Genomic DNA, 12,074 nt, shown 5'->3' on the forward strand with positions numbered 1-12,074 from the left:
AGAGAGGGGACTGTTCCTGTCTGATAGCGGCCTGCTTGGTGGATCTCCGGATGGGACGGTGTTTGGAAACTGCATGATTGAAGTCAAGTGTCCGTGGTCAGCCAGAACCAAGACTATCCTGCAGGCAGCGGAGAGTAGGTACTTTTTCATGGAGTTCGATGAAGTGGTTGGTTCCCTGACGCTAAAACAAACTCACAACTACTGGCATCAGATCCAGGGAAACCTGCACCTGACCGGAGCTAACAGCTGTCACCTGCTTGTGTGGACTCCTCTTGACCTTGTCCTTCTACCAGTGCTCAAAGACCCTACATGGGCTGTGAACATTGACACTCTGGAAATGTTTTATAAAGATTGTTTCCTACCATACATTCTCTCACAGTTGTAAGTACTGTAAAACTTGCAAATAAATGAAAATGTGACATTCCACACAAGCCAGGTAATTTATTTATTATACATATTTATTATTATATCACATCTATATTATATCACAAATATTACATATGTATTATTATAGTTTGTAGGCCCTTCATGCTACACACACAGAACTTATAAAGGCAAGATTTGGGTTTATAGCAACAAACAACATATACAAACCCATAGACTACATGGGATTAAGGGATAGCACCCACTGGCGCCAAAGTTTCTTCATTCGTTTAAGATTTGTAACTTACCTTATCAACTGCAGCCATTTTCTCTTTTCTTTCTCGTCACAGGGAAAGCGGTAGAATGACAGTTGAATGTCACTTGTTTTTTTTAACTCCGATCTATTTAAACAACACGGGACACAGCACTGCGGCATGTTAAAACTCGGGCGAAAGCGGTAAGTAGGTAGAGAGGACCCGGCATTTGGACCCGGAAACAGTATTATCGGAGGTGGTTACGTCACGACTTAACAACTGGTGCTGCAGAGTGATACAAAGTTAATTAAAGAGGTCAGAGCTGTGCTTTATCATGAATAAAGCAATACAGTAAGCTAGTTTATTTTTTTATCAAATTATGACAATACTTACCTGTATGTGTGTCCTTAAATTTGTGCTTGAAGTCTTCAAAGCAGACATTTTAATCTTTGGTTTGCATAGATTACATACAAAGGTGTAACCTTTACTGTTCGATTCTTTATGAGACATGAACTTGGACTCAAAATAATAACTTAAATTATTTGATTTGAAAACGTACATGTAAACATGCTGTTGTGTTGTCTATTAACAACAAAGTGTCTGAAATATTCTTTTTTTCATAGAAAAGAATGGTGTTTTTTTTTTATCATTTTCGCTCCTGTACATCTTGTAACAGTAAACAAACTGAGGTTGGTCGCTTAACATAACCATCAGAGATTCTTTTCTTATCCAAGTGAGCGGTAATAAGCTGCTTGATTTAACAGTACTGTATATGCCAGTCATGCACTATTTTAGTTTGTGGTCTGTCACGCATAAGAGGAAGAAGAAAGTGTACAGCTAATGCACATGTGTGTTCTCGAGTTGATTGACAGGTGAAGTCTGTATATTATAGTTGACTGGATCTTTTACCTGTAAGGCGGGACTTCCTTTCTAAATCTGTTGATCGTTGGGCGTTCCAATTTCTGCACACTGAAGAAGGCACATGTCTGTGCAAAATAAACAATATATGCATAGTGCGGCCACTTTTTCCATTTTTTATACGTTTCAATTTCTCCCATTCATTTTAATAGAAATGGCCCAGCTCTGCAGCAGCCAGAATAAACTGCAAGTTTGTCAGACATTTTGCCGGTAGAAATCCAGATGAGTTATTGTCAAACTACTGAAAAAATTAGGTAAGTTAGGGTTAGTAGTGTCGCTACTTGTAGTTAGCTGCTCCCCAACACTGGTAATCATAATAGTATAACACAGGACCGCAACTGCAATATACATTCAGGGAGACAAGTCCCCTCCAATAATCAGATATGACCAGATTGCCCCCCATTAACTGGGTAGTTTTCAGAATATCATGATGAAGATAAAGTGTGACTTTGTGTATATTGCAAAGGAATTGAATGAATGTGGTAATCTGACAGGTTTTGAAGGAGCTTTTTAAAAAATTCTCTTGACATTGCCTAAGAAAATGTTCCATAATACAAAAAGTAGAGCGTTTTCACCCTCAGATTAAAACAAGAACAAAGACCTGTGACTTGTGACTTTAGGTTTAGGAAAGGACAATGTCATATATTCTTAATGCAAATATTATTAGATAATACTTTACAATTAATTTAAGATTTTCGAAATAATGTATTTAATTATTTCAAAGTCTTCTTTTAAAAGAGATTATGATTTATTTTGATTACGTCCTTGTCATGTCTGTGCTCAAAAAATGAGCCACCAGTTAGAGTGGCTAAAAATGTACTTTTTTTCTATATGACCTTTTTGAATACTTCCTTAAAATATATTTTGTATGGAAAAGAGCAGCATTAGGATTCTTGTTAATCCTTGCTAATTTACTTTTCTGCATTATATGTTGCCATTGCTACTTAAAGGTTAGTTGTGTAATTTCGGTGCTACAAGTAGCACTGTAATTGCATAAATAAAGTTTTGTCAATGATTTTCAAACAGGTTTCCCAAACCCAATTACCCAGGGGGTCAGGAATTGGCTAGTTTGATGGTCTCTGTTAGCACCTACTGGTAGATGCTGAAACTACAGCATGTGATGGCAAAAAGCATGTTTCTCCATTGACAGGCATTCAAAAGCAACCGTGTGGGTCTGACAAAATAATAATTTCATTACATTATTATAGTACTTTTTTTTCTCTCCAAGAGTTGTGCCCTGCTTGCAGTAGTTTGTCATAATTTTCTTGTCATTATATATAATTTTTTATAATTTTTGTAATTCTTCTGTCTTCTACAATGAATGTATTATTCCCATAAAGTAGAGGATCTGTTCTATGAAAAATGTTTTAATAAAAAATAAAAATTCCCAATATCGATTCAATCCATTCCATTCTCTCTCAGAATTTCTTTCAATAACAAAGGAATATGCCAGAACATAATGTAGGAGTGGCAGCTGTTTGATGGGCCAGTCTTTGTATAAAGCACTTTATTGTAAATAATGTCTAGAGTCCTGTTGTAACCTCCATTCCCTGATGGAGGGAATGAGACGTAGTGTCGAGTGAAGCAACACAAGGAAACTTTCTTGAAGGCCTTGGTTACCTCTGAACTTGAGAAAAGGCCATTGAGAATTTGGCTGACAGAATTTGCATGTCCCTTCCCCCCACATACGGGTATAAAGGGAGGGAAGCATGAATCTGTTCATTCAGGTTTTGCACTGAGGAACCGAGAATAAGGTTCGGCCATCGCAGTGGCTCGGTTCAGCTTCATGGCCAGAGGGACACAACATCTCATTCCCTCCATCAGGGAACGGAGTTTACAATAGTAACCTAGACGTTACCCATCTGTCGCTCACTTCTACGTTGTGTCAAGTGAAGCGACACTAGGTATCCCTATTCAATCACACCATGCGCTGAATGCGCTGCTGATGCAGGTGCGGGCAGGCAGTTGCGTGCCAAAGTGGCAGGCTGCATTAGACTGCACGTACCCTTCCCCAATGCGCCATAAAGTCGTTATAAACTTTTTAGGTTCCCGGAACCCCGAAGGGGGTAAAAAAGTGACGTGCCAAGCATGGGAGCAGGCCGCGCCAGCCGCGCCTTTTCTCCCTCTATGTTTCTGGGGCCATCTTAATGCTATCACACGCATCAGGGACGGCATTCTTTTCCAACTTCTATTCTTTCAAGGGGAAAAGACCCTATGGAGACCACCACCTGCCCAGGCTGGGGGGAGGTAAAGAGTGGCAAATACATCACATAGGTTTTCAGGCCACATGTGGGAATGGCACGGAGTTAGATCCTACCTGCTGAGAGGGAGGAGTTGCTAAAAACACGGCAACTGGGGGGCAGTGGGGACTGCCCAAGGGAGACGCATGTCCGCCCGTAAGGGGACTGTACCACGGAAAATACACACAGGGGATTAATTCTTCCGCATCCCGACCAGTGGCCAGATGTGGAGGTTCCAGAGGTCTGGGAGTGGATGCCAGGGGGTGCCCTGGCCCTGAGAAAGAAGGTCCTTCCTCAGGGGAATTCACCAGGGAGGGGCTGTCACGAGGAGCATGAGATCTGAGAAACAAATCTGTATGGGCCAGTAGGGGGCCACCAGAGTGACTTGTTTCTCATCATCCCTGACCTTCCACTGCACCCGTGCAAGTTGGCTCACTGGAGGAAATGCGTACTTGCGCAGCCCCCGGGGCCAGCTGTGTGCCAGCGCGTCTGTCCCGAGGGAGCCTCTGCTAGGGAGTATAAGAGTGGGCAGTGCGAGGTCTCTTGGGAAGCAAACAGGTGTATATGTGCTTTGCCGAACCGTTCCCAAATCAGCTGGACCGCCCGGGGTTGGAGACTTCAGTCTCCGCTGATCGTACCTTGTCGCGACAGCGTGTCCGCTGCCGTGTTGAGGTTGCCCGGGATGTGATTCGCTGCTGGCTCCAAAGGACGAGATGGCGGGCGAGTTGTGACATATAACGAGAGCGCACGCCACCTTGGCGATTTATGTATGCTATCGCAGCGGTGCTATCTGAGTGAATCAAGACGTGCTTGTCCCGTATTAATGGGAGAATCCTCCACAGGGCAAGGATTACAGCCAGCAACTCTAGGCAGTTGATGTGCCAACCCAGCCAGGGCCCCATCCCTGTCTACCTGCCCATTGCACATGGTGGCCCAACCCTTTTTAGAGGCATCTGTGTTGACCAGAACACGTCGGAACACCTGCTGTAGGGGGACTCCTGTACGCAGAAAACAGAGGTCTCTCCTTCCTGGCAGTGGCATTCCTCTTTAAGAAGCAAAGTCGTGACCACAACATTGCCATGGTTAGGTTCTCGCAGTGAGAACACGAACCATCCACAAATGCCACCTCAGTGTGATCGCGGCCCAGACACATGGGGCAGCATCTCTGACCGTCACGAGTGGAGAGAAATCGACCGCATCCAGGAACTACTTCAGGGTCGGTAGGGCATCTTTATAAAGACGCATCCTGAAAAGGATGTTCAACGCCAGCTGTGTATTGCTCTTTTAGAGGAAATTACTCTTTTAAATAAAATCACTCTTTTATGAATGAAAGAACTTGTGAGAGATCTTTCTTATCTGCAACTGTCGATGCGCTCAGGGGCAGGAAGTGCACAGCCGTGCAAACAGGAGAAAGCCGCTGTTGTGCGCCGTAGAATCCAACAGCATGCAGCAGAGGATAGCAGGAACTCGGTGTGTAAAACGCAGCAGTCTGCAAACACGACCATTGGCTCCGAAGAAATTTTCTGAATGAACTCCCGTATTTGCGCCGCTTAAATACCCGTATGTCCGGGGGCGGGACATGCAAATACTGGTTGCCAACTCTCACTGGCCTTTTTTCATAGTTCAGAGGTGAATATCGGCGCTCAAGAGAGACCCCTTGTGTCGCTTCTCTGACACAACGTGGAGAGAGCGACAGAAGGGGAACTTGCTTCAAATGCTTCACGTGCTTCTGTGAATGTGCAGTGCTCGCTTATCCTGTGCCTGCTATGGCACCTCTTGTTTACAATGATGAATGACAGAGGAGGCCAGGTTACTGAGTTTGTCCTTACAAACTCACCAGAGTGTGTTTGACATCTTGACCAAAGTGTATATTTCAAGTATTTGGGCTCCACTCCCAGCTTCCTGCACACCAAACGACCCTGGACACCTCCCCTCCTCAAAAGGATAAGCCAAAGGTCATTCCCACTTCCTGAACAAAGACACACTATCGTCACTCCAGACACTTTCAGACAGAGGTCTGCATTTTCTCTCATTGAGCAACACAAAGAAAACTAAAGAATGTGCATATAGCTTGGACATACTTGAAATTCAGAGAGGCTGTGTATAAAAATGTTAGTTAGTGCTCAGATATTTGTTTTCAATCGCACTTGTGTGATCTTCTCAACGCTTTTCTTGTGATCGCACAATGCTCCCCCAGCAGAAGAAAATCAGAGGGAAGTCCAGGATTCCTCAAGCCACTGAGAAGAGATATTTTAGGAAGAAACTCGTATATCACATGGCCTTGTGTTTCCACACACAATGCTGCCTCAGTGTCAGAGGACAGAGGGAGATAACAAGAGACTGAGAAAGCAGAAACCAAAAAGTGAGGACAACAAAAGCAAAAGATCAATAAAGCTCCATATGATCAGCACATGGGTATGCCGTAACTCTGCATCCGCTCATTATTATGGCACACGGAAGACATTAAACCAAGAAGACTGGAGTAGAGTTAAGGAGAGAGACAGACAGAGAGGGAGGGAGAAGCCAAAGGAGAGTTATGGAAAGCAAACAAGGAGGAGAATGTGAGTTAGTGAGCAGGGAGAGAGAGGGGAAGTCCAAATAAAACGTTTGGAGGAGAGAGCAACTACATGTTGTAGAGGAGGGTGTGCACTTAGCCATGGAGGGGGACAAAATTGCAGGTAAGAGACCAGCTTGTCGCCAAACACACTCTTTGCTTAGAAACACTTCCCAAAAGGATTTTTTTCCTTTCCACAGCTTCGTAAGAAAGCCGCTGTTTCCCACTCCGGTGTTGCTTTAGCTGGGATCTGGATTGCTTGGTGTGACAAAAACGTCTTTGGAGTTCAGTGGGATTTGAGAAAATAAGAGTGAGGTGCTATTATTCGCTCGCCACACTTGTTTGGTTTTTAAAATAGGATTCATATAGTTTTTGGGTTTTTTTGACCTTTTAAAGAAAGCTTTTATTCTGTACTACTTTTGTCCCTGGTGGTGTTGGCGGTGCAAGCTAATGTCGGTTTTGTAAGATTTTCCGTTGACAGGGCTAAATTTTCCATAGGCTGTGACTGGAAGAGGGAACCCACTCATCAGGCTGTGACAACACCCAATAAAGAGTGCTGTGTGTGTGGATGAAATGGTTTTTAGCTGCTGTATCAGTGCTATGGTGTTGTCAGCACTGTAAGCACACAAGCTTTTTGTAAATGTGCTGGAGACTCTGAGGGTTTCAAAGGTTTCTAGATAATAACAGCACTGTGCTTTCGTTTTAAAAAAAGAGATATGAATACAGCATAATAGGGACCTTTATGCTTTATCTGAGTTGACACACCTGGTGCCCTGACTGAGAGGCAATGCCAGGATAAATACATAAAGAATGACCCTCTGTATATCTCCATGATCTCACAGCAAAATATCCCAGATTAGTTCTGAGATTGTTAGCCATTAGTCCAGGTGGGTTTATAATGGATTTAACAGGAATATGTTCAGAGAGAAGCATGCGAAAGCAGTGGAAGAGAGCAGTGGAGTAGAATATAGGAGAGCCCTTATAAAATGTATTGTGTATGATACTGAATGATTATTTTGCTAATTTACCATGGCATGTACATGGCAATCCAAATGTAACTACATCAAAGAACACCATTTCTATTACTACAGTAATAGGAAAAAAAAATAGAAAAAGAAAACATGGCATGGCATTTTAAATGTTTTTTTATTAGTAGTAGTAGTACTAGTAGAGGAAAGTTACAGTACTGAAAACTAAACAGAGCTGAATTCATTAAGTGCACTAAATCATGGCAGTTTAGAAGAATGGATTGATTGAAAGAGAGAGGAAGTGGTGAATAAGAGAAATGATGTAAGGCTTTATTTAGGGTGAATATGGCAGCTTTATAAATTAAAGTCACGCTTTACAGTTAAAAGAACCAATCACGCCTGTCAGTTTTCATCGAGAATGTGTATGCACATTAGCTGGACTAGCCTGAAAAAATGTGTGATTTGTGTGATCCGAGCTGAAGAAGCTCAATTTATTAATTGTTGTGAAATATGCTGTATGATCATCTTGACCAAGTGTGTTAGAGATTTTGGTCTTTCCACATTCAAGTAGATTGGAGCTGTACTTGTATGCTGCCTGTATCCATAGAAAATTGCTCCCTGGAGTCATTATGAACATGGCTGTTGAGTGACCTGACTTGCCTTAAAGGGACTTCAATTTAATTTGACACGATATAAAAAGTGCTGTGAGGGATACAAGTACAGTACATTCAAATGGCTTTACTTTCTTATGGTCTTGGGTAACATCTTAGTTTTACAACCAATGTTACTTTGAGTTACTTTGTACACAACAATGTACATAGCGTTACAGTCCCATATAGCACACATGCATTTTCGAGATGTCTGTTTATAGATCTTTTCATCTGGAAAGCATCACAATCTAATTAATATCCACTAAACATCTTTAAAAGATCAAATTTACAAACATTCTTAAATCATAAACGTCTCAAAGAAATGTGCTGAATGTATTATTGCCATCTGAAACACACTTATTCACATACTTCTTACAGGCAAATTGCTGATGAGCAAACAATATATAAAATACGTCTTCCAGATGTCAACACACACATCAAACAGACACCTGTGCTATCAGGGGACTATACTGATATCCCTCATGTACTGGTTTTGGTCTAAAGGACCTAAAGCTATCCATTACAATTCATCTTACTGGCAGTTGCCTGGCTAGCACAGAAACCTACAGAAGTATGGGATTTGCAATCTGCCATCTTTTCTCATGAGACACACAGAAGTTTTCAGCCATTCTTAATCAAATCATAAAAAGCATATGATTAATAAATCTGGAGTAGTAGGAAAATGTCATGACAATTCCGTGTGGCTGATATCACCAAAAAAATTATTTAGTCATACACTGCTTCTTGTGAATGAGCTGTCGATTGATGTAGCCAGATGGTGTAATTACAGCATCTACCAGCATGGGCTGACTAGTCCATGCTAACTAGTCAACTGTGCATTCGGAAAGCACTGACAACAACCTTGAAACAGCATAGCTTCTGAGCAATATTTACACCTACTTCTGTATTTAATGTGTATTTTATTTTATTTTATTTGCAACTGCCATAACTGTTCTGATTAAGAATCTAAATCAGCTGACAAAAATGGGCAGGATGCAGTGCATTTTTATTAGAAAAGGTGCGCACGGATTAAAAAAAGCCCCTGGAATTGAAAATATTGAGTGGAGGTGAAAATATTGCTTTTTCATACAAAAGTTAATTTCTGACTCTGGACCTTACACATACTATTACTTTCTACTCTTCACCTAACAGACACAGAAACACACACTGAATGAGAGTTAACTCCCTCACATATAGTACTGAGTGTCAGGGACCCTTAACAGATTTCTGCAGCTGTGTTATGGGGTCCCAAGAGATGACACCAGTGCAGATAGGCTGATGTTCTGAGGCTGTGTGTAAACATGCAGCTTCTGAGGGTGTAGGAGAAGGTCCTAAATTAATACTACAGACAATTTATACACATCTGGAGAATTAGAAACACAATGTAATGTAGGTCACATGCTACTTAAAAGTCCCATCCAAATAGAAGGTAATACTTAAGTAATTATTTGCATTTTCGCATGTCAGGGATATCTTATGTGTTGGTTACAGAACCTTCAGGGAGAGTTGTGCTCTCTGTTGTATGTCACTGTGAATTGAGTCTTGGCAGTGGACAGCATGTGTTTACAGAAGCCTCTCTTAGCCTGGTACTGCTCTTTATGCTCTTCATAACAGAGCCTGTGAGATCTCATCGTCTAAAAAATAATGCCAGTGTTAATTATCTCATTTCAGTTTTTACATGCAACAGTTGGTGCTAAAGCTGTTTCTGTACATTTTGTATTATAGTGACATCTAGTGGTTGTAATGCAGTTTGAAATGTTAGTTTACCCAAAAAGGAAAATTATGTCATAATTTAATCACCCTCATGTTGTTCCAAACCTGTATGACTTTCTCTCTTTAGTGATACACAAAAGGAGATGTTGAAAAATGTTAGCTTCAGTCAACATTCACTTTTATTGTCTGGAAAATCAATGTAATGAAAGTGAAGGGTACATAATGTCTAACATCTCCTTTTGTGTTCCAAGGCAGAAAGAAAGTCATAAGGGTTTGGAACGTGATGATAGAACTATCTCTTTAAGTTAAATGAATGACAACTTCTGGGCTTTGAGTGTATGACTGTATGTGTATGCATGTTGTGTATAGAGTTTTATGTCACTGATGACAGTTGCTGGTTGTAAGAGTCAATTGTAAATTAATTAAGATAAAAACAAGAGGACATAAATTTAGTGTATATTAAAATAAATTCTTTCATATATTAAAGTGCAGAGACAACTATAAATTGGTAGATTAACTTCCCAAAGAGTGTAAACATTGTTCTGAGCAGACATGTCAACTTCAAGCACAACCAATGCTGTGAGATTTGGGTTGACCAAACAGTGGTTGGAGAGTTTTGGAAACATGTTTGGAAATAATCATTATTTTTACAATTCCGCTCTGTGTTGCTGGTGGTACAGAAATTACACACTTCATCTCTAAGAACTAGTCATTTATTTGAAATGTGGCATTTGCATAATTTTTCAGAAGGTGTGAAGAAAAGTTAAAGTTATATTCTGGAACAGATAAAATGTGTTAAATGCAGCAGAGAGGACTACACTCTAAAAGCAATGACAAATTATCCAAAATATTTTATTAACAAGTATGCAAGAGTATGGGGAAGTGTAAAAGTTGTGAATGACAGATGTTATGCGGAAATTCTGTGGAATTCTACAGAGCTTTACTGTATGTGGAATTATCCAGGTGCAGATTATAGTGTGGGATTTATAGTATAGGAACACTGTATTTGTCAGTTACAGTGTTATTAACATAGGTCAGCATGTAATATACTCATACCATACATACAGCTTGTACAAACTAGTGAATATCATAAAGAAACAAATTAAGTAAATTCTTTATAGTAAAGCAATATCACACGAGCAAAAGCTGTGCTGATAGTTGGACAAGACAACACGATTGCTATATTGCTTTTATACAACAGTTCAACGAACAAATAAATACATAAGTAGGGAAAAACGAAGGAATTTTCTTATGCCAAAGATTCAGGATCCGCCATTGCTTGTCTGAAAGATGCACCCAAGTCTCCATAACTAATTTTAAAATCACACTTTAGTAGGGATGCACCGAAATGAAAATTCTGGGCCGAAACCGAAACCGAAAATCCAGGATGCACTTGGCCGAAAACCGAAACCGAAATTTTTACCTATTTAAAAAAAAAAATGTTGTGTATAATTGTATTAATTTTATACTTTTTCATTAATTTCATGAATTTAATTAATCTGAATTGAAAAACTACAAACCAATAAAATAAATCACACTTTTATTGAAAGTAGCACAACAAAATTGGACAAAAAATATATTAAAACTATATTAAATATTATTCTTCTTTCAGTTCTGTAAAAATCTAATTTGACAGATTTTATTAACAATTATCCAAATAATGTAAAGTTTTAGAAAACTATTATATGCAAAACAAGAGTCAAGTAATGAACTTAGCTAGCATATTTCAAAAAGTTTAAATATGCAACATTAATTTTAATTAAAACAACAGGCAGAACACAGAATGGCAGAGGGCCTCTATTCCACTGATCTATATATATCTATAATATATAATTATATATATATATATAGATCAGTGCTGTATTCTGTGTATGTAAACGTATGTACACTTTAAGTGAAAATGATTGTGCAAAACAACAGTGCAAAATAACAGTAATTGAACTAAATCCATGCAACCTCAACTGTAAACGACAGATGTATCCTCAAGTGAAGAACAAGTGTAATGTAATTGCTATTCACATCATATTGGACCGCTTTCAATTTAAGTACAAGTGACAGGTTTCTCTTCAAGAACAAAAGTTGCTAAACGTTCTGACAGTCTCTCCTGTCAGAAAGCTCATCAAGAACATGAGATGCTGCACTGAACAGTCTCTCACTCTCTGTGCTGGTGCTTGGGCAGATAAATACCTGTGCGCAATCCGCGCAAGCAATGGAAAGCCGTCTTTGTTTATGCGCCCGTAGTCAAGGGGATTGTCGCTTCTAGCGTAGTTCAGATAAATACGTCTCAAGTTGTGGTGTAGCTGCGCTAGTTGTGACATTTTCCTGTAGAATCTCTTGCTGTATTCTGTATATATATATATATATATCTTGAAAGTTCTGCTGAATAAACACTGCAGATCGCAAATTTGATGTCC

At 40.0% G+C, this 12,074-nt stretch overlaps 1 protein-coding gene across 2 annotated transcripts in view; it reads left to right on the forward strand.

The window, feature by feature from the left end:
• The window catches only part of septin9a (septin 9a), a 137,855-nt gene that overhangs the window by 17,665 nt on the left and 108,116 nt on the right, over positions 1–12,074 (forward strand). Inside the window, exon 1 of one of the 2 annotated variants that reach the window (XM_052138911.1) lies at positions 6,100–6,453. The exons of the other annotated variant lie outside the window; for it this stretch is intronic. Coding sequence (XP_051994871.1) covers positions 6,432–6,453 — 22 coding nt within the window. The 5' untranslated portion in view covers positions 6,100–6,431. Of the gene's footprint in view, positions 1–6,099; positions 6,454–12,074 lie in introns of those variants that run through there. 2 annotated transcript variants of the gene reach the window in all.

This window comes from Xyrauchen texanus, chromosome 12, assembly GCF_025860055.1.
Source record: "Xyrauchen texanus isolate HMW12.3.18 chromosome 12, RBS_HiC_50CHRs, whole genome shotgun sequence".
NCBI lineage: Eukaryota > Metazoa > Chordata > Actinopteri > Cypriniformes > Catostomidae > Xyrauchen > Xyrauchen texanus.